The 22,586-nt window shown below is 47.2% G+C and overlaps 2 protein-coding genes across 4 annotated transcripts in view; one reads left to right on the forward strand and one right to left on the reverse strand.

Moving 5' to 3' along the window:
- The first annotated feature begins 323 nt into the window (after positions 1-323).
- On the forward strand, positions 324-8,318 carry LOC123854734 (transcription factor CP2-like protein 1). The gene is made up of 13 exons (XM_064583304.1): positions 324-343; positions 389-516; positions 637-743; positions 3,069-3,221; positions 3,396-3,506; positions 3,990-4,117; positions 4,356-4,410; positions 4,674-4,767; positions 5,149-5,239; positions 5,683-5,765; positions 6,297-6,442; positions 6,579-6,630; positions 7,196-8,318. Exons 1-13 carry the CDS (start codon positions 324-326, stop codon positions 7,231-7,233), a joined length of 1,206 nt encoding a protein of 401 aa, XP_064439374.1. The 3' UTR covers positions 7,234-8,318.
- Positions 8,319-9,357: 1,039 nt separating this feature from the next.
- Positions 9,358-22,586, reverse strand: part of FBXL20 (F-box and leucine rich repeat protein 20) — a 100,950-nt gene continuing 87,721 nt past the window's right edge. For all 3 annotated transcript variants that reach the window (XM_045888992.3, XM_045888993.3, XM_054510828.2), the window contains exons 12-15: positions 21,701-21,745; positions 19,553-19,609; positions 18,221-18,433; positions 9,358-16,688 (exon numbers count right to left, since the gene is read on the reverse strand). In XM_045888992.3, coding sequence (XP_045744948.1) covers positions 16,581-16,688; positions 18,221-18,433; positions 19,553-19,609; positions 21,701-21,745 — 423 coding nt within the window. In that variant the 3' untranslated portion in view covers positions 9,358-16,580. The remainder of the gene's footprint in view (positions 16,689-18,220; positions 18,434-19,552; positions 19,610-21,700; positions 21,746-22,586) is intronic.

Below are 22,586 nucleotides of genomic sequence, written 5' to 3' on the forward strand. Positions count from 1 at the left end.
AGACAGATGTGGTTCCCTTCCTCAGGGAGCTTGCATTCTACTGAGACAAACATGTAATTAAACAAGTTATATGCAATAACAAATCGATTTACCAATTGCAAATTGAAAAGTGCAGCAAGAAAAGAAACAAGTAGAGTGGCCAAGAGTGGGAAAGGATTAACTCCCCCATTTCACAGATAAGGAAACTGAGGTTCAGGGTGTCTAGGTCACTTCCCCAGTTTCATAGCTAGTGAGTGGCAGGTGGGCGTCTGGACACGGACCTAGCGATCTAAGTGCTTATGACCCGTGAAGGTGGGAAGCAAGGTGGGGGCGAGGAGGGTGGGATGGTTGGCCTACCCCAGCGGTGGGAACTGGTTCCCAAATGCCCAGGCACCCTCTGACCTGTGAGCCGTGACTTCCTGTGCCTCCAGAGCGTGGTGCGTGTGGTTTTCCACGACCGGCGCCTGCAGTACACAGAGCAAGAGCAGCTGGATGGGTGGAGATGGAGCCGGCCAGGGGACCGCATCCTGGACATCGGTGAATGGGGAGGGACCAGGGACCCTTCAGGGCCGCTTTCTGGCTTGGAAGGCCACGTGGATGGCAGGGGCGGGCAGGGAGGCTGAGGCTTGCTCCCTGCTTGCCACCCCGTGCCTACAGATGTGCCACTGTCCGTGGGGCTGATAGAACCCCAGGTGCTGCCCTCACAACTCAACACAGTGGAGTTTCATTGGGACCCGACCAAGAGGACCTCCCTCTTCCTGCAGGTGAGTCTGAAGCTGGGACTGGGAGGAGGCTTGAGGTCAAATGGGAGTGGCAGGAGCCTAGGTGGGAAAGGAAGGTGAGTTTGGGTGGGGGTGAGGGAACAGTAAGAACAAACCGCTTCCAGAAAGCACCTTGAAGATAAAATATGACTAAATGTTTATTGAATCTCACCACAAGGAAGAACTTGTTAAACCTTAAAGCATTGGAAGAAGCTAGAAAACTCAGGACAGAACTTAGCTTCATAAAAAGTAATGGTCTGCAGTACATAGGCAAAATTAAAAGGAGACATCAAATGGGAAAAATAGTTGTCATGTGACCTATAATGCTTTATATCCTCAATATATAAAAAGTTCTCATATATCAATAAGAAAAAGTAGATGAAAGCTCAGTAGAAAAATAGGCAAAGGATATAAGCAGACAAGAAGGATACAAATTACCAATAAATGTAGACAGTTCAAACTCAACCTCAGAAAATGTTAATTAAATGCATATATATATATATGGCAAAGACTTAAAAAAAGACTTATTGGTGAAGAAGTAGTTTGGGGAGGCAGACGGCCTCTCTGCTGTCTGCCTGCTGCCCTCTTGCGGTGTATTCAATAAACTTCTAGCTCCTTAAAAAAAAAATTAGAAGAAATTGTGCACTCATTCTGTGGGTAGAATGGCACTTGGGCAAAATTTATTGAATTTTATGTTCCTAGCATTCTACCCTGTCATTCCTTTTTTTTTTTTTTTAAGATTTATTTATTTATTTGGGGGGGGCGGCAGAGGAAAAGAGTCCCAAGCAGGCTCCACGTCCAGCACAGAGCCCAAAGCAGGACTTGATCTCAAGACCCCAAGATCATGACCTGAGCTGAAACCAAGAGTCAGGCACCTAACTGACTGAGCCACCCAGGTGCCAGCCCCCCAGTGGTTCCATCTCAAGAAATTCATCCTACAGCAGTGTTTAATAAGTACATGAAGATATATATATATATATAGATATAGATATAGATATATATATTTAAAGATTTTATTTATTTATTTGACAGAGAAAGAGAGAGCACAAGTAGACAGAGTGGCAGGCAGAGGGAGAGGGAGAAGCAGACTCCCCTCTGAGCAGGGAGCCCGATGCGGGACTTGATCCCAGAACCCTGGAACCATGACCTGAGGCAAAGGCAGATGCTTAACGACTGAGCCACCCAGGGGCTCCCTACATGAAGATATAGTGACCAGCCCTTCATAGCAGCGCTCTTTCTCATATTCAAAGACTTTAAACATTCAAAATGCACGTTGGAAGACAATTGACTTTTACATAAGTTTGAGTGCAGACATACACTAGAAATTATGTAGCCATTAGAGTGAGGTCTAGGGGCGCCTGGGTAGCTCAGTCGTTAAACATCTGCCTTCAGCTCAGGTCCTGATCCCAGCGTCCTGGGATCGAGCCCCGCATCGGGCTCCCTGCTCAACGGGGAGCCTGCTGCTCCCTCTCCCACTCCTCCTGCTTGTGTTCCCTCTCTTGCTGTGTCTCTCTCTGTCAAATAAATAAATAAAAATCTTTAAATAATTAAAAAAAAGAATGTCCCATGGGGTGAGGGGAGGAATGTCCCACGAAATATTTGGGATATATTTATACTAAAAAATTGTTGTTTACCTGAAATTCAAATTTAACAGGGCATGCCTGCATTTTAACTGGCAACTCTACCCTGGAATGGGGCATTTTGGCTTAGATAGGAGCAGGCATTGCTTTTCAGGTAGAAGATTCTAGGGAGAACTATGCAAGTGTATTGGGGGCCACGATTAGGCTGGCTCGGTGGGTCAGTGTGTTCTCTGATGGGGGAGAGAGAGCAGCCATGCAGAGAGGCTTGACATGACTCTTTAAGGGGCTCAAACATGAGGGTCAGGAACTTTGCTTCTCATCCCATAACCATGGGGAGCTACTGAAGGATTTTGAACAAGGGAAAGAACCTAATAAAGGTACGCATTAAGAAATAAACTGCAGGGCGCCTGGGTGGCTCAGTTGGTTAAGCGACTGCCTTCGGCTCAGGTCATGATCCTGGAGTCCCGGGATCGAGTCCCGCATCAGGCTCCCTGCTCGGCGGGGAGCCTGCTTCTCCCTCTGACCCTCCCCCCTCTCGTGTGCTCTCTCTCTCTCATTCTCTCTGTCTCAAATAAATAAATAAAATCTTAAAAAAAAAAAAAGAAATAAACTGCAGTTGGGGATGGAAAGTTGCCGTGGTAAAAGGCTGACAGGTGGCAGGCAGGTGACAGGTTTGAAGGTGGACTTGCTTGAATGTGGGTGGGACCTGGAGTCACCCTGCTTTCTCTTTGCTTCTTCTTCACCTCAGGTTCACTGCATCAGCACCGAGTTCACTCCTCGGAAGAAAGGTGGGGAGAAGGGTGTCCCCTTCCGCCTCCAGATTGACACTTTCAAGCCCAGCGACAAGGACCTTCCACCTGAGCACCTGCACTCAGCGGGGTGCCTCATCAAGGTGTTCAAGGTACAGGCAGGCCCCTCCCCCTCCCCCTCAGGACTGTCACCCTGCTCGGCCCGCAGCCCCTTGTCTATGCACAGAGGGATGGGGCCTTGATCTCTTGCTTGGGGCCCCTTCTGTAGTGAGAAGGGGGCAGGTAAGGGGGGGGCGCTCTGAGCTGCCCTTGTCCCTCGCCTGTAGCCCAAAGGAGCTGACCGCAAGCTGAAAACAGACCGGGCGAAGCTGGAGAAACAGCCCCTGCGGGAGAGACACCAGTACCAGGCCGCCTGTGCGAGCACGGTGTTCGCCGAGGTGTGTGGCGGGGCGCCGCGCGCCGCAGAGCGGGTTTGGAGGAAGGGTCCTCGTTGCGCGTGCCGGGAAACTGAGGCCTGAGGGCCGTGGCTGCGGCAGGACCATCCCAATCCCCACTGATTCCGCCTGTTCCCTGCAAGGACAAAGCCGCACCGTGTGGTCAAGGCTCAGGCGCGAACGCCTTGCAGCCTCCCGGGCGGCCTCGCCCGCTCCCGCCATCGGCCGCCTCGCCGCGGCGCCCTCTGCCTGGAGCGTGGCCCTTCCTGCGGCCGCTTCTGGCTAGCGGCTCCTGGAAGCTTCCCCAGCTCCCCCCGCCAGCCCGGCGGGCTGGTTTACTCTCTTCCCTTGAGTGGCGTTTGGTCCACTCGTCCGGGCCTCCTAGGGCGGGGGCCAAGTGTGGCCCCGGGCGCCCCCCCCCGCCCCCCGTCAGCTCCCGCCCGACGGAGGCGAGGGAAGAGCCGCCCCTGGCCTCGGAGCGTGTAGGCGGAACCTTGCGGCTTGTTTGCCCCACAGTGTTCGCCGTGGCCGGACCCCAGGGCAGGGCCCTCCTCGCCGCTCAGCCCTCTTGCTCTGACGTCTCCCCACGGCTGCAAGCCCCTGTCCCCGGGGAGGTGAGGCGCGGTGGGCCCCGCTCGGGCCTCCGGGCTGAGCGCGAACAGAAGAGCCCCACAGCCCAGGCATCCGGGGAGGGGCGGGGTCGAGGGTGCGGCTGAGGGCAAGAGGCTCAGCTCTGTGGCCTTTGGGTAACCCGTGGGGCGGGGGGGGGGGACCCCAGCAAGCTCTGCCTCCCAGGGAAGGGGGGGTGGCGCTGGGGGCTGGCTGCACTGCCGACTCTCTGCTCCCCCGCAGGCTCTGCTCCTCCCCGCCGTTCGCCTTGGACACCTTGGGGGGCAGCCCCGCTGAGGTGCGTCTTGCCTTTCCAATCCCCCCACCTGTGTCTCAAAGCCTCCTCGGGGCTTCGGCGGCCTCTCCGGAATGGGGTGGCGCTGCCCCCTGCTGGACAGAGCTTGTATGGCCGCAGATGGCCAAACTGCTGAGAGGACTGGGCGATGAGCCTGCGGGCTCTCAGACGCGGGCCCGCCGAGGGCAGGGGGCTGTGTCTCTCCTACCCCGTTCTCAGTCCGTGCGCCCATGGTGACAACCTGGACTGTCCTCTTCGTGCCGCAGGATCTGAACCCTGGAGCCTCCATCCTAGAGACGCAGCAGTGGTTGCATCGGCACCAGTTCTCCAGCTACTGCCGGGTGCTGGCCAACTTCACTGGTGAGGCTGGGGTCCGGCAGGGACCTTACCTGTAGGGGGCTGAGGGCAGGACGCCTGCCTGTGGCCTGGCTTGCTGTGTGTTCTTCAGCTAACTTCTCTCTAGGACTGAGAGTTGCCAGGCACTATGCCTGCTTGGCTCTCTTCTCCTGTATCACCCCATATAATTTATATACTACCCATGCGGATGGGGCTCAGAGAGGTTAAATAACTTGCCCAAAGACACATAGCTAACAAGCAAGGGGCAGAACTGGGATTTGAATCCAAGTTTGATCCCCATGTCTGGACATGCTAGGGCGATTTGTAGACTAATGTTGGGTTGTATCCCTTGCCACCCTTGACCCCAGGCCTCTTCCCCCAATCGGGCCCTGTCTGACTCTGCAGGCACTGATCTGCTGAAGCTTACCCGCCAGGACCTTATCCAGATCTGCGGGGCTGCTGATGGGATCCGCCTTTTCAACGCTCTTAGAGCCAGGTGCCGCGCACTGCCAACCAGAATCCCTTTCCCTCTGTAGTGGCGTTTACCAACTTGGCTAATGGTTGTGTCTCATGGCATGTTCAAGCTGGAAGGTACCTTAAAGACCACTTAGTCCCATACCCTCTTTTTACAGAGGAAGAAACTGAGGCCCACGGACAGTGACCTCCCTGGGGTCACAGAGCAAAGATGGCAGGGATGGGCTAGAAAGTGAGGCTCCTGTGATCTTTTTCTGTAGCCATCCCACCCGCATCACTCCATTTCTGAGGACAGAGATGGATTTTTCTCATCTCTCCCTGCAGGGTCCAGCATTCATTAAATTTCTAAGAAATGAGTGGTGACCTCCCTCCCTGGAGACCTGGGAGGAGGCGGGATCCCTCCCAGGGAGGGGGCTGTTAATTTAGGTATGAAGTGTTGATAGGTAAACTGTTTTCCTGGCCCAGGCCCATTCGTCACCGGCGGACTTTGTATGTGGCTCGGGAGGCCTCTAGGCAAGAGAACGAGGTTCCTAAGAACCCTGACTCAGGTGAGGTTCTGGCCTCTCTCTCCGGGCGAGATTCAGGTGTGGCTGCGCGAAACCTCTTCCGGCCTGGGGAGAGGGTGATCCTCCATCATTCCTGGGACCCAGCATGCCTTCCTTGGCATTCCCGTCTTCCATGACCAGATCAGTCCTCTCCTTCCAAGATGTCCCCTGGGCTTACTCCTCCATGTTCTACTCCCCAAACCCATCTGACTTTGTCATTGTTGATACGTGGGATTAGAACATTATAATCATTGTATTTGGGTTTCAGTCATTTGCATGTAGGTGTCCCCCCTTTTTAAGTTGGGGGCTCCCCTCGGTCTGAGGCCTCCCCAAAGCTGAGGAATAGGTGAGGATTAAGTGGATTTATAAACCTTTTTGCTTCTTTACTCCTTCCTGCCCCCACTCCCCAAGAGGCTGTCACCTTGCCCTCTCCTTCTTCCTGGTCTCTGGGGCTCCCTCAGCTCCCCCCCCCCCCCCCCCCCCCCCCGCCGCACACATATACTGATCCCTGCCCTGTGCTGCCCACACCCCCAGGCTTTTATCAAGAGATCTTTCTAGATGAACTCAGTGCTGTTGAGCTGATGGGGAAACTGGCTGAGCTCTTGGCCCTCCCGGCCAATCAGATCCACTACCTCTTTCACCAAGGCCCTGGGGGCGTCCTAATTCTCCTCAGTGACCAGGTAGGTGAGCCCCGGCTCTTGCCAGGCCCCACAAGGGCCTTGATCCCTCTCCCACCTCAGGCCCCTCTCCCTGCCCTGGCTTCTTCCGTTTGGCTTTAAGAACAGCACTGTCTCAGTGACCCCTTCTCCCCTGCAGGTGGTTCAGAATCTTAAGGATGAATCATACTTTGTGGCTGTGGTGAAAAAAGGTAGGGGTTTTGGAGGGGAGAGAAGTGTATCTGGCAGGCCCTAGAAAGGGCAAGATTGTGTTTATATTGTCTCCTAAAATGAGATTAAAAGGTTCCTTGAAGGTGTGTGTATGCTGGGGGTGGGGCGGGGCCAGTGCTGCGTTCCAGTCAACTGGAAACATCTGAATGCCAGCTTTGTTGGTGTCAAAGGGACAGATGCACGCGGCTGCAGGGCAGCTATTTACCGCTCAGGGATAAAACGTCCCAGTGTCTGGGTCAGGGAATTTAATAGAGGGGAAAGTAAGGCCCCCTCTCTCTTCTGCCCCACTCCCACCATCCTACAATGCAGAAGATGCTTGCTGGACATCCCCTGGCACAGAGCGCCTCTGGCCACTTGGCTTATGGTGCTGGTTATTCAGATGCGTGCCCTCTATCCCTCCTACAGGACAGAGGGAGGCTTCCTCGAGTTGGGGTAGGAGGAACACTGGGGGGTGGCAGGCGCACTCCCCGCTGCTTGGTTTGGGAGCAGCACAGAAGTGGTGCTCGGCTTGTCTCATCCCAGTGGTGCCCTTTTCATTGCTTCCAGTGCAGAATCCAGATGGCTACTACCTGGTTCTCACCTAGGCCCAGGGACATCCTGCTGCAAGAGTAGGAGACTGATGCCAGCCTGGTTCTCGGGGGCCCCACGTTCACCAGAAGCCTTGCTTAAATCCTCAGCTGCTTCATCCGGCTCTGGGTGAAGCGGGATGTCCTACCCCTAGAGAGGAGGGGAGCAGCCCCCAGGCTCCCATCTCTCTGCTCATTTGATGGAACCTGGGCACAGCCTCCCAAGCTCAAGCTCATGCCTGAGAGGCATGGAACCTGCCAATATGGATAAGGCGCCTTTGCCCCAAGCAGTGCTGCCTGAACACTGGGCGCATTGATTCACGTTTATTTAAAATTGTATTCACCCTTTCCTTTCCTTAATATTAATAGTTAATTCTAAAAGGCATATATATTTAATATGTTGTTCAATGCTTGTTCAATTTCCTTGGTGTTTTGGTCCTCTTGGGGAAATGTTTTCTCCTTACTTAAACTATAGACTAGGGCAAAGCATGGAGTCTGAGACAGAGGAATAAATAAATCTGGATGGATTTTTTTTTTTTCCCAACTAGTTTGGGCAAAAACTAATCACTAAAGCCTCTAAAAGACCATTCAACTATCAAATCACTGTGCTTATTTAAAACTTCTAGAGATGTAGGGTACCTGGGTGGTTCAGTCAGTTAAGGGTCTGCCTTCTGCTCAGGTCATGATCCTGGGGTCCCTGGATGGAGCCCATGTCAGGCTTCCTGCTCAGCAGGGAGTCTGCTTCTCTTTCTCCCTCTGCCCCTCCCCCGGCTCTCTCTCTCTCTCTCTCTCAAATAAATAAATAAAATCTTAAAAAAAAAATCCTGGGGCACCTGGGTGGCTCAGTCATTAAGCGTCTGCCTTCGGCTCAGGTCATGATCCCAGGGTCCTGGGATCGAGTTCCGTATCGGGCTCCTTGCTCAGCGGGGAGCCTGCTTCTCCCTCACCCACTCCCCCTGCTTGTGTTCCCTCTCTTGCTGTGTCTCTGTCAAATAAATTAATAAAATCTTAAAAAAAAAAAAATCCTTTTTGTTTTTTTAAAGGAATGAAGGGAATAGAAAACTCTTCAGGGTAGGGAATTTTATTTATGAGCAGGGAGTCTGACGTGGAGCTTGATCCCAGGACCCTGGGATCATGACCTGAGCCAAAAGCAGACACTTAACTGACTGAGCCACCCAGGTGCCCCTAAAAAATAAAACGTTAAAAAAAAAAAAATGGTGGGGCATCTGGGTGGCTCAGTCGTTGGGCGTCTGCCTTTGGCTCAGGTCATGATCCCAGGGTCCTGGGATCAGGCCCCACATCGGGCTCCCTGCTCGGTGGGAGGCCTTCTTTTCCCTCTCCCACTCCCCCTGCTTGTGTTCCCTCTCTCGCTGTGCCTCTGTCAAATAAATAAAGTCTTTAATTAAAAAAAAAATGGCAATGAGCTGTATCTTATTCTGCTCATTTTTAAAAAAGATTTGAGAGAGCGTGCGTGTGCACATGCGTGAGAGTGGGGGCGGGGGGCAGGGAGAGAGTCCTAAGCAGACTCCTCGCTGACCCCAGCTCAGGGCTCCATCTCATGTCCATGAAATCACGACCTGAGCCGAAACCAAGAGCCTGACGCTCAAACGACGCTCAACTAACTGAATGAGCCTCCAACTCTTGATTTTGACTCGGGGGTCATGATTTCAGGGTTGTGAGACTGAGCCCCATGTTGGCGCTCTGCACTCAGCACTCAATCAGGAGTCTGTTGGAGATCTTCTCTCTCCAAAAAAAAAAAAAAAAAATTAATAACTAAAATAAATCTTTAAGAAATTTCAAACACTGAAAAGAGAAAACCCATATGCATGGAGTGGAAGACAGGCCAATGTGCCCTCTTAAAAATATCTGCTTAATTCCTTATTGATCATTTACCTCAGTTATTACTGAGGGGGCCTATAATTCCACAGGGCTCCCCAAGGGTGTTTCACAACAGGGCAGATAACTTGAGATTGAAATTCAGCTTGCTGACTTGGCTCCACTGCTCATTTCCATCAAAAGGACAGGGACCCCACTGCATTAACTTTTGTGTATCTCTCAACCTAGGAGCCTCTAGCACAGACTAGATCCTGAAATATCTGTTGACACGAAGGGAATAAAAGCAGGTAACAAGTATCTGCCATGTGTCATTGTTATCTTTTTTAATCTTCACACTCTAAAGCAGGTACTGTTATCCCCGCTCTACCAATGAGGAACGGAGATGGAAGGGTCAACTGGCTGAGGTCGTTCGGGTGGAAGTCAGGCACTCCGGCTTGGAGCCTGTTTAACTATTACACTTCTCCATCATCATTCCTTCCTAGTCAAGGTGAGGGCAATGCTCTGCACAGAGAGGGGACTCAGGTTGAACTGCTGCTGTCAAATGAATTAAAACAAAGGTTTTTTAGAAACTCTGACTTATATCACGTCTTCAGAGGCAGGTGGAGTTCAGGGTATTAACGGCTCTTAAAAAGGTATTAAGCCTATTAATAAATAAAGGGTATCAATCAAAGAATACTAAACAAATACAAGGATGCCAAAAAGAAGCCCCTTCATTCAGCCTCGGGAGCCTTTGCAGTTCCAGAGTTCAAGGAAGTTAAGAATCACAGCTCCGAGTCAGGCTATTTCCCCGGCAAAATGAGAAGTCTTCACAGCTTATTTCCTTTAATTACATCATAAGACAAAATTAGAACATACAGGAAACAGTAATAGTTACATAACAATTTACTTTATATATTTATATATAAAAAACATTTTTCTTTTAGTCCAAAGATTTTAAAGCAAAAGGAATCCTCTACTGCCACCTTGGATTTTATTTTAAATAACCCTCCCTCCCCCCATCCTCAAGCGCCAAAAGTATTGGGTGGAAGCAGTCACTTAGACAGCTAATGGAGCCTGGTGTTCAGTCACCGAGTCGGGGACCGGGTCAGCCCAGGGAGCGGCTGAGCGCGGGGGGCAGGCCTGGTGGAGAAACAAGTCAGCGGCAGCTCCCGCACACTGAAGCACTCCGGGGCAGGCCGAATGGCTGCAGGAGGCTGAGGCCACAGCAAGGTTTGGGATCAGACCCTGCCAGTCAACCATCCTCTGCCTTCTGTTCCCTCAGGGGGAGAGGGGTCCGAGGGGGTTAGTGCAGGGATGGAACAGCCTGGTTTGAAGGTAAAAATTTCTCCCGCAGCACCATTTGCCCACCCATCTCCATCCTCGGGCAGAGTCTGACAGGCAGGGGTGGTCCTCCCAGCTGAGCTCCGCACAGATCTGTGCTCTCAGGGTCACGGGAAGGTGGGCAAGGCTGAGGAGAGCAGCCGGAAACTGCCTGAGGCAAGTTACCTGGAAGCAATTCCTGGTAGGAAAAAGGAGGCAGCCAGGGTGGGAGGCAGCTGAAGGCTGAGTCATTAAACAGGAATGGAAGAAGGCAAAAGGCAGAAGAGGACTTTCTCCCCCGGGCCGATCACCCGGCCGTAACCCTTCCAAGCCTTCAGACGGGGCAGTCACAGATCCTCAGGGGCCGGCTGCGAGAGCAGAGCCACGGCAGGGGGAGAAAAGACCCCCCACGCAGCTCCTGAGCCCCCCGCCCCACGGAGCTTACGTGTGTTAGAGGTTAGCATGGAGTTTGGGGGTAGGGTGAGGAGGGGAGTAAGAGAAGAAATCTCAGGCTCACCTCCTTCCTGCACTTATTAGAAAGTAACAGTCATCAGAGAAGCACAGGTAAGATTCTTAAGGGCAGGAAAAAACATGTAAACCCAGAAAAGCAGCAGCAAAGGTTTCACTTTTTACAGGTCTATTATATAGCTCTAGGAAAGAAAATCATTCAAGTCTTTGGGGGGGTGTGTGTGGGGGGGTAAAGTAATTAATCAAACCATGCCAGTTAGAGACTCCTTTTTCAAGTTAGGATTTTCTAAGACTTTCGGTTGTCGTTCACTAGTGCCATAAGAAAAAAAAAGGAAGAAAGAAAGAAAGAAAAACAACACAGAAATAATGACTTCAGGGGCTGAGAAGGGTTAGGCTAAGGTAAGAAACACATGTGTGTGAGCAGCAGTGAGACAGATTTGAATTAGTGAAAATAAGCAGTAAGCAACAGTGACAAGCGGAACTTCGTCGTGGGGCAAAGATTTCTTCTTCCACTTCAATAAATAAGACATTACTTCAAAGATTTCCCTGGGTTCTTGGGGTGTGGCAGAAGAGAAAAGGTATGTGTCTGGACACCTCTCCTCTCCCATCTCTTCTTGGGGTGGGGATTCTCATTCACTGCCTACCTGCTCCTGCCCTGGGTGGGGGGAGCCACACCCAGAAGCACTGGGGGTTCTTCGGGGGGTGCCAATCCCCATCTGGGTGACTGGTCGGGTGCGTGGTAGGCAGAAGCCCTCCGTGCCGGTGAGAAGGGCATGGAGTTCACGGGATGCAGAGGAAAGCAAATCTACTCACATGCGTGAGGCAGGTGTTTCTATATATTCGGGACAGATGCTTGTACCTGAAGCAAAGTGCCCCAGTTCCAGAGCCGATTCTCTCCTTTACTTTCAATCTCATTACCATTTCCCCACCCCAATTCTTCAAAACAAGACACTGAAAAACACAGAAAATAAGAGTCCATTGACACAGTTCTGGTTGCTCATGTTTCTTTTTCCTAAAAGGGCAGTGAGACACCTTGGCTGAGGAGGTACTCAACACCTGCGAACCAGACTCCACCGGGGGCTTACTCAAAAACGCATGAGGCAGAGATGGAAGAAGCACATTATGGAATTTCTCTTAATATCCCACATGTGAGCTTACCCAAGACATTTTTTTTTTTTCCTGCTGAAAATTAAGTGTAATTCTGTTGGGCTCCAAAGATTCACTCAGACTCAGCTGAGAGGTTCTTATGGACTCTCCTAAGGGTCAAAGCCTTCAGAGATGCAGATCTGATGTTCCTAAGAATAAAAATGGACAAAGAGAGAGACTTGCCTTGTGAGGGGGAGCTGCAGAAGCCCTTCATGCAGAAAAAGCACTTGCCTCAAATGGTAGTTTCTGGCAAGTAGAGTTTGTCTCAAGTGAGAGGGCAAGCTTAGAGCAGCATGTTCTTTGCTGGAGAACCAAGCTGTTCAGTTAGGGCACCTGGATATAGCAAATAGAGCCAAATGTTATTCCCAAATTACCTGGGTTAATTATAGCCAACCGACATGGTATTATATAGTTTTCTGTATCTTCCAATATTACAATTAAAGTTTATGATAGAAATAAAGGTGACGAGAAGCTTAGACTCCATATTTCCCCTCACCCTCCTACTACTTTAGGGTTCTTTGGTCCAAGATCATTGTAAAGGGGAGGGTTTGCCTCAAGACCTCCAACCAAACGTCCTCCCCCTCGTCTCAAACAAGTCTCAGCTCATTCACACTGCCTGGGTTTGAGGTGGTTAAAGATCCTCGAACTGGTGGACACATAAGAAGGCAATCTTAAAAAAAAAAAAAAGTTCCGGAAGCTCAAAGAATACCACTGAAAGTCCCTCAGCCAGGATGCACAATGGGGATGGAAACCTAATCTTAGACCATGCACACAAGGAGGGAAAGGCAGAACAGACCCATTTCCTTTAAGCCCCTCCTCTCACACTGGTAGCACCTGTCATAAGAAGCCTGTGACTTTCAGCACAATAAACATTAAATGGCCAAGGGTCAACCACGATCCACAAGTGTTCCTCTTCTTCAAAACCACAGTTCCCTGAACATACGCTGTCCACACAGGCAGGCAGGCAGCCCCGTCTTCCTTCCGGTGCCACTCTCACACTTCCCTACAACTTCAGACCAGGACAAGTTCCCGCGTACCCTGTTTACCCCCCACGGCATGAGTGGGCCATCAAACCGGTAACAAAGCATTTTACAAGGCAATTAGGAGAAATAAAGAACCCGACTGCTGTAGCATTAGAGCTGTACTCAACAGTTCAAATGGTTTGGAAAGCCCAAAATAAAGCATCATAAAAATATTTGCCAGGTGTCCCTCTAAAATATGTGCTGTAAAGAAAATGTAAAATTTCTGACTTATAGGTCTGCTACATCAACTTAATGGATGTGGAAATTTACAAAAATCATTTAAGAAATATTCTTACATATCCAACAGCGTGATTTCAAATTTGGTAAGCAAACGTCCAAGACCACCCGGTGATAAATGGCCTGAACCACACAACAGTTACTGTATTCAAGGCTGCCCAGAGACTTTGCTTAGATCAGGACAAGGACCCAAAAAGGAAGCTAGATTGGAGACGTTGAGAATAAATCAGCAGCATCATTGGGAGTGAGACGGAGGCTTTAAATAGAAGACAAGAATGAGTACAGGAAGAAAATGGGAGCAGTCCAAAAAAAAAAAAAAGAAGAAGCTGGGATCACCTTGATGGAGCCAGTATAGAGGCCAGAAAAGATACTGATGTAGCAAATGATGCTGGAAAATGTAGGGGGAAAGGCTGCTTGGAAAAGAGGTGATCTGGATGTTTAATAACGTTCTCCACAGACATAGCAATAACCCCTTCTGGCTACCTGCAGGTCTAGGCAATAGCTCTGAGGGTACCTTCTGACTTATCCCGAATCTCTCCATTCACTTTGTATTTCTTCATCACAGAAGGCGTAGAGGGCCGGGGCTCTGGAGTCAGACAAATGGGCCAAGAAGCCTTTCCTAAACTCTGAAGCCTTACTGTATTTTCAAAAGTATCCCTGATATTAAGACAGGATGGCGGGGCCCTTTCCACCTGACCAAAACTTACCATGTTCTGGGTTCTTAAATTCCCGGTACATTTCATCAGCTAGTGTAGGTTGCAGATTGGCATAAAAAATCTATTTCCTTCCAAGCTTGATGGGCCTGCCTGAAGCTTTCTTGCGAAAGGAGCAAGGCCTGACCACATACAAGCACAGTGCTCACACTCCTTTTTTCTCTCACTGGACTGTGCTCTTGGCCCAGACAGGTAGGGATCACTTGAGCAAGTCCACAGGGCCCTGCACGTGGGTCCACTCTTTGAGTTGAGAAACGGCATTTCCAAGATGTTCATGTCCTGGTGAATAGGGTCTTTTACATTTATGTACTTTTTAAGTAAAGAAGTACCTTAATGTCCTCAACTGGTGGGCAATTTAAACCCATACTCACTAATCAATCAGGGTTTTATAGTCAATTTGTTCATGCAATACTAAAAAAGCCTTAATATGTTAGAGCAGATGGCCCCTAAATATTCCTCTTTTTACTTTTGTTTGAATGAGTGACCTGGGGATCTGAATATTAACCACATCTGGAAGAGTGTGCAAGTGTGTATATTTGTATGTGTGGGGTATAACCAGGAGAGTGAGTCTCACTTTAAAAGGTATATCCTTATGCCAACTATACTCAAATAAAAATGAAATTTAAGTATATTCTTCACATGGTAATTTGAAAAGAGGTTAAGGGGAAGGGGGAATGAAAACTAAAAGTAATTTGAGCGTTTAAAATAAATTTAACATGCAAAATAATGGTGGACAGTACAGATTTCTAGTGTCCTTTCCTCGAACTGCTTGTGGAGAACTAAGTCATGCTTTATGAAGAGCCAGCACCTGCAGCATTACAACAAGCCTTTTAACAGCCTGGATCATGCAGAAGATGATCTAAGATCACGGCAGACTGCACAATAATGTCCTAAAAGACCAAAAGGAAAAAAAAAAGGTGTCCTATTAAAAACCACATAAGGTTTCTAACTTTGGGGTTTAGAAATCTACTTCTTATACTTTAGAAGCTCATTTTAGTTCCCTCATCCTTTATGACTTTTGGGGGGAAGGAAGGAAGCCTCTTCTTTGCCTCTGAGTCATGGGCACTGAATACTTGCCTTCAGTTCTGCTGACCATGCTGGGCAGAGAGAGTGAACCCCCTGCTTCCTCTCAAAGTCTTCACCTGGTTACCCCTGTATTTCATTCATGGGAAGTCCGGAGCATAAGAAAGATAGGGTTGATAGGTTTTGAAATGGTCTGGTCCTTTGAGGTGCCAACATTCGAGATACATCACCAACACTGACATACAGCTGACCACCTGTTCTAGGATCATTCTGATATCCCTGATAGGCTGGAAAGGGAGTGGGGGGGTGGGGGGTGGGAGAGAAACTGACCAGCTAGATGGCACAGCAACTCTAGCAGCACCCCTACTAAAACAAAACAACCTCACAGACACAAATCAGGGATGCTACTGCTCACACCTAGATTTCAGTGAACACCCGACATGTCTGAGCTTGGGTGGGGGGTGCTTTTGGGCTCAGTTTTGGGATTCGCCATTCCACTCTTTACTAATAATGCATTTCTCTCTCCTTATTAAGTTAGTGGAGTCTGACGGGAAGAAAAATGTGCAGGGAGAACATTGTGCATATCATGCGTATTATTATATATCACAAGGTATAACAGAAACCAAAAGGCAAAGTTTGTTTTCGTCAAAATAATTTTAACTCAATTTCTTCTCATACCATTTCTTGGTTTTGTGATAGTTTCCCTTCAGACTGGCAAAGATTCAGGCAGGGTCCCCTAATGGTAAAATTTAGAATTAAAAAAATATTTATTGATAATGTCTCTTTCAAAAATGTTTGGTAACCCCAACTAATCATCCAAAATGCACACTGTAAACACAATGGCAAAAGAGTAACAATTGAGTGTGAGTAAGCAGACAATGAACAGGTGACAGACTGAGCAAGAGTGCGGGAGGGAGCAACAGAGAACGAAAGACAGGTGCACAAGTGTGCTACAGAGAGTGACAATTTGAGTGAGTAAGTAATCACATTTGGACCACAGCGATTTCAGTGCAACCTTTTAGGAAACCTCTGGGCCAAATACTAAAAAACACAGGAGGAGGAATGGATGAGCCTTCTTTGGGAGCATGCTCAGCATGTTGGCATGGGAACAAGGAAGCACAGAAGCTCTGTAGTCATCTCATGAGGGATGGCTACCATTTATAGGATGCAAAGAATTTTTCTTTCTGGTCCCTGGATACAACATATATTGTTTTTCTATGCTTTCCTTGACCCTGGAGGACTGCAGTTGCTGTTCCAAAATCACCAAAGAAACCCCTTCAAAAAATGAAGAAACGGCAGGAGCAGTAACACTGCATTTGCTGGAATGCCCCCTTCCCTCCACCTTGCCTATGATTTTCTTCTTGGCATGTCCAACAGGAATGGTTAAGTTTTACCAATCCACTTGATAAAGCCAGCGTGGGCTTCAGTCCCCTGGTCATAGAACTAGAGTGGGTGGGGGTGAGGGTGGGTTTGCATGTTATATGTGGCTCTGGGGATCTGGACGCTGCCCTCACTTTGTAACCCTTGCCCAGAACACTGGGGTTGCTTCCATTGGAGACTCCACTGTAACTCTAGAAGTATCATTAAATACTCAGTTCACCAAGGTTGACCACCTCCATTGTCATAGGATGATGCAGCATCTGCAGAATCGCTGTCTGCTGCCCCCTACTGATGGGGGTGGAGTGACAGGTGCGAAGTAGGCGTGGACTTTAATATTGGGCAAATGGGTCTGAAACAAGACAGAAACATTACTAAGAGAGGGCTAAAACAGAAAGAGCAACATTGCTTTTCAGAAAAAACACAGGGGCTGAGTGAACATGAAAGCAAGGCAGAGGCTGAGTACCGGTCAGGATGTTGAGAGACCTGGGTTCTGCTTTGTAGTATTCCAGGCTATTCTAAATGACTAAATAGCTCACATAACTTTGGTATCTGCTTTTTAATAATAAAACTGAGGGAAAACGTCATACTAATCTCTTAACCCGTCCCAAAGGGATTGCTAGTTGGATTCCCAAAGTTGAAAGAAACTATACAAGCTTAAAATAATTTTTTCCAAGTCACTGTGGACAACGTTTCTTCTGATATTTTCTTAAAAACCTCATTATCCACTTTTAAAACATACTGCTAGCTTTTAGTACATAAATGGTTTCTGGATTCCTACCACACTCAAGGCACTGTGCTAGTTACATAGGGGGTACAAAGATGGTCAACACAGAAACCCTGCTCTTAGGGAATTTAACAGTCTAGACCTAAATAGCTAAATTAAAACAAAAAAATGTTAAGTGATGATTTGAGAACAGATAAAAAGTCTTGAGGACTCAGAGATGGAGAGATTCTGGACAACCAAGGAGGTCTAGGACCCCTACTGCAAGGAGGCCATAGAAGAGGCTCTGGTTGGCCTGTGGCTGTCTTTTGGTGTAGAAGGAATATGGCTGCAAGGCTTCCCCACTGCAGTTATGCTCTCAGTCCTCTAGGTCAGAAGGGAGAGGAGGAACTAAGGCCAACTGGAACTCAAGATGAGGTTTGGTGCTCCTTTATGCACTCAGATGCCATATGGCCAACATGGATGTTTTCAGACACTGGTTGTAAGGGCCTAACTAAGCACAGTGCCTTTCCCACAGCAGGTGTGAAGCAGATGTTCCAATAAATGTCTGTTGAGCTGAATAACCTAACATAGATTCATCCATCCTTTTATAACCTCCTTGCTGGCAACCTGTCTTCCAGTCATTTGACTATGCATGGGTCTCTTTAGTATGGAGAATGGGGCTAAAAGGTAAAAACAAAACAAAACAAAAAAACCCAAACAAAAAAAAAACCCTACTTAATAAAAAATAAGAACCCCAGCAAAAGGGTTTGATGTGAAAGGAAATACAAATTAAAGTCTTAAATCCCACTTAACTAAGTATTTTCTTTATGTTCTTTCTTTCTTTCCTGAATCTGGCATGTGTGTTTGACTCTGGGCATGTTATTAAGCCCTGGACATTACAGGAGAGACTCTGCTGGGAGGAGACCTACTTTCTTTCCCTCAGTGGGTATTTTCTCACTAAATTCCCATCTGGAACAACAGGTAAAAACTACCCTTAGGTTTGCTCTCCATTTTTTTTCCTCTTTGCTGAATGTCCAAGTAAATATAAAAATCACAGAAATCTAAATCTGAAACAAAAACAAACACAAACAAACAAAAAGGAAATGGAGGAGGGAAAAAAAAGAAAGAAGAAAAGGTGCCGAGAGCACCAGAGCTGGGGAGTGCGCAGCCGTCTTTACCCTGAGTCTCTTGATCCCAGCCCGTGTGATTTGCTGGCAGTCATAGAGTTCTATCCGCTCGAGGCTGTGACAACTCTTCAAGTGCTCCAGGGAAGCATCTGTGATTAGTGGGCAGTTGTCCAGTTCAATCACCTCCAGCTGGTCATGGGCGCAGGCCCCATTCCCCAGGTGACGAATTCCATCGTCTGTGATCAGCTCACAGTGAGACAGACTCTGCAGCCAAGTAGAGCAAGGAGGACACTGAGACATCTCACGGCATTCTTCTAGCCCCTGGCCTGTGCACAGCCAGAAAGGACATCTTCTGGATTAGATTGTGATGTATATGGAGCCATCACCAGATCCATGTGGTGAAACGAAGAAGAGCAAACTAGAGTTCCTGGGGTTCTGCTTTTGAGTATCAATGACTGACGTTTCTGTGTGTGATTCTTTTTTGGGGAGGGGAGGAGGGGCAGAGGGAGAGAAAGTATCTTAAGCAGGCTCCATGCCCAGCATGGGGCTCAATCTCACAACTCTGAGATCATGACCTGAGCCAAAATTAAGAGTTGGACGCTTAACCGACTGAGCCACCCAGGTGTCCTTCTGTTATGATTCTAAATATACCTTGTGAATTCATGCAATGACTTTTAGTTCATGAACAAAACATGATACCCACCCCCACATACAAATTAGCACTTTTCTACTGGGACAAGAGGGGCTCAAGGTTTTCTTGAACAAAACTTTCTGGAATTTGGACTAAATACTGAATACCTGGTATAGGAGAATGTCAATACAGTTAACTAACTGAAGATGATTCATACACTTGTCAGGTGTGGTCATCTCTTCACACAAATCCCTTTATCAATTTTCCATAAATCCCTGGTTCCTCCACGTGAAACTCAGAACCCCTTGTCCCAATTCTGGACAGTAACATACCAAATACACACAAAAAATGAGCCTGGACACAAAATAGTTAAGCAGAATGCTTTCCCACAGTGTTACTGGAAACAGTAGCAGAGAACACCCCTAGTAAAGCCTTGATTAGTTCTGTTTTACAGGATCATTTAGTCACAGCAAGGTGAAGCAAATTTTATTTGGGGCCATCTTGTCTCCTGGATCTCTGAAATTTAAACATCATTCAGGATGAAGTGTAATTCATGTGGGAGGGAGAACTCATACGCTCCATGTCACTTTTCTACCTCCTAGTATTGATACATAATCCCTTGGTCCTCTATAAATTGGTAATTTATAGAAATATACTTTTCCCAAATGGAAGCCAGACACCAAGAAGAAAGTAAGAGCTGGGTTTTGATTAAATCCAATGAACACATAAAACTTTTAAAAAGTCAAACTTACCAATACTTGAAGTCGAGGACAGTGTATAGAAAGTTGGATTAACGTGCTATCTGTTATCTGAAAGAAACACATAAATTTATTATACGTATAATTCCAAAAAAGCTTCATGGCTGTACCTCATTCTTTTTTTTTTTTTTTTAAAGATTTTATTTATTTATTTGACAGAGAGAGACACAGTGAGAGAGGGAACACAAGCAGGGGAAGTGGGAGAGGGAGAAGCAGGCCTCCCACCGAGCAGGGAGCCCGATGCGGGGCTCGATCCCAGGACCCTGGGATCATGACCTGAGCCGAAGGCAGACGCTTAACAACTGAGCCACCCAGGCGCCCCAGCTGTACCTCATTCTTGAGTACACTTGTATTCTAAACTGATATCCTGATATTAATCATAAAATAACAGAATCTTAAGACTGAAATCCCATTGGCTACTTGAACCTGTTCTTTGAACACGTCTAGTCATCTGTAGTCTTCATCTTTGAACAGGTCTGTTGAAAGTTCTCTTTTGTTTTTGAAATGAATGAAAATCTGTCCCTTTGTAACTTCTACCCACTGGACTTTAGCTCCCTAGAACCACCACAGAAAAGAATCAGAAGATGCTGCTCCATGTGAAAAACGCTGCTCAAATGTGAAAAAAAAATTAATGTGAAAATACCCTCAAATTTTAAGTATATTTGGCCTATATTTTATAAGCCATGCCATAACTCTGATTTGGTATCTTGGGTGTCAGGTATTTTCCCGAAGGTGACAGAAAAGGCACTGCTGGAATCTGGGTTAACTATGAACATTAAAGAAGGAGGAACTCTTGAAGGAAGAACAGTCTTTTATAGTTATCTTAGGCTGGAAAGTAAATCAGTGCTTCTTTTCAAATGCTCCTCCAACTCTGAAATGATGATGATGCCTATAACATACATAGCTTCACAGGGGCTAAGAAATGGTGGGGGATGGAAGGTTGGGGAGGGAAGGTGTGTGCACATCATTGAGAGGGAGTAACATTGGAGAGGACACACAGGACACTCAGGCATACGCAAGAGGTAGATGGATGTGAACAGTTTTAGTTTATTATTATTTTTTAAAGGTTTTATTTATTTATTCATGAGAGACAGAGAGAGAGGTGCAGAGGCAGAGGGAGAAGCAGGCTCCCCAAGGAGCAGGGAGCCAGATGCGGGACTTGATCCCGGGATCCCGGGATCAAGACCTGAGCCGAAGGCAGACGCTCAACCATCTGAACCAACCAGGTGCCCCAAGTTTTAGTTTAGTAAGAATAGTTGCTAAAGAGTGTCTGGATAACAAGTAATTCAGAAAAAATTGACCCCTACAGTTACTAGAAGTTATCTTTATTTTTACCATTAAAAAATTTTTATTAATCTATCTTCTTTTTAGGAGTCCCCCTTCAAAATTTCTCTCTGATCAACTAGTAATCTTAAAGCTCTTATAACTGGTAATAAAAGAATTGCTGTTAAGGCAGTATTTGGTCAGTCTGTCTGTCTGTCCAAAAGGCAGAGTTGGATCTCCAGGGCTAATGATGTAAGGAGTCCACGGTCTCATTAAACTTAAAAAAAAAAAAAAGGGCAGTGCTATATTGTCCATGTGATGGGGCTTTAATTATTTACTAGTATTATAATCCTGTAGGTTTAAGGAAACATTTTAACATCTTTATGGCCTGAATGCTTGGGCCTTCTTTCTTTCCACTGGTAAGAAAGTGGAAATGTATTTTCCTAGTTCCTTACCACGTATACTGTGCACTTCTGCCTGGGATGCCTGGAGGACACCTCAATAAAGGAAGAATCAGCAGTGCTGCCAGGCACTACATGACATTAGAGTAGGGAACTGAATGTTTTGATGTGCATGTATTATGTAAGTTTCTTTTTCTTTTTTGTAAGTTTCTATCATACTGTATTTCTTTTTTTTTTAAGATTTATTTATTTTACGGGGGAGGGGCAAAGGGGGGTGGGTGAGGGAGAGAATCTCAAGCAGACTCCCCGCTGAGCTTGATCCCACGACTCTGCAAGCTGAAACCTCTGCAAGCTGAAACCGGGGGGTATAGCTCAGTGGTAGAGCATTTGACTGCAAGCTGAAACCAAGCCCAACCAACTGAACCACCCCAGGCGCCCCTATGATTCTGTATTTCTGAGTAAAGATCCACACTCTTACCTGAACACACTCTTCTAAGTCCATTTTTTCAAGCTCATGGCAATTCTACAGGATACAAAACCAAACATTATAACACGAACATTTAAAACATGGGAAAATTTAAAGCCAGAAAACTAAGAAGTAGTATTAAATACACTGACAAAATCTTCTGTCATTCTAACGTCACTTTCTGCCTTCATTAATCATACATTTTAAAAGACCTTGATCACAGTGGAAATTTCTCAATTATTCTACATTTGAAGTATCTAACATCTTGTAAGCCCAAGGGAATAAATGTTCTGAACACTAATACCAAGATAATACAGATCATGCCAACCATAAATAATTTAATGAAAATGATTTTTTTTTTTTTAAGATTTTATTTATTTATTCATGAGAGAGAGAGAGAGGCAGAGGGAGAAGCATCGGGAGCCCAATGCGGGACTCGATCCCAGGACCCTGGGATCATGACCTGAGCCGAAGGCAGACGCTTGACCATCTGAGCCACCCAGGCGCCCCATGAAAATGATTTCTTTGGAGGAATGGAAGGTAAGCTTTGTGTCCTCACTGAGTTATGCCATGCACTGCCCCCCCCAACCCATTAGTCTTCCATCAATCTGCCTGAAAGCAAATGTTCCTCCCCATATTCCATTACATACTAGTTAAAGACAGTATAATTTTAAATACTACTATTATACAGTGATTTATAAACCATTCCAAGTATTTATTCTGGAGAACACAAAAAAATCTCTTAAACCGTCTCCATTTAAAATCAGGCCCATATGTTTCCTTCAATGTTACTCTCACCCACCAGTCACATACTGAACAACCAAGAAAGTTTTTTCACAAAGCACTAGGAAGGCCCTCCCTAGTTTACCATCAGTGAAAACGTGGCAAATCAAGTCTA

The sequence above is a fragment of the Mirounga angustirostris genome, unplaced genomic scaffold (assembly GCF_029215605.1).
Source record: "Mirounga angustirostris isolate CCGP_5_RB_7025 unplaced genomic scaffold, mMirAng1.0.hap1 SCAF_17, whole genome shotgun sequence".
In the NCBI taxonomy this organism is placed as follows: Eukaryota; Metazoa; Chordata; class Mammalia; order Carnivora; family Phocidae; genus Mirounga; species Mirounga angustirostris.

Excerpts from the sequence above, each read along its gene's own strand:
- LOC123854734 (XM_064583304.1), top strand. The coding sequence starts at position 324 with ATGGTTGGCCTACCCCAGCG. Across the intron at positions 344-388 it reads ATGGTTGGCCTACCCCAGCG|CCGTGACTTCCTGTGCCTCC; the intron begins GTGGGAACTGGT and ends CTGACCTGTGAG. Across the intron at positions 517-636 it reads GGACCGCATCCTGGACATCG|ATGTGCCACTGTCCGTGGGG; the intron begins GTGAATGGGGAG and ends CCGTGCCTACAG.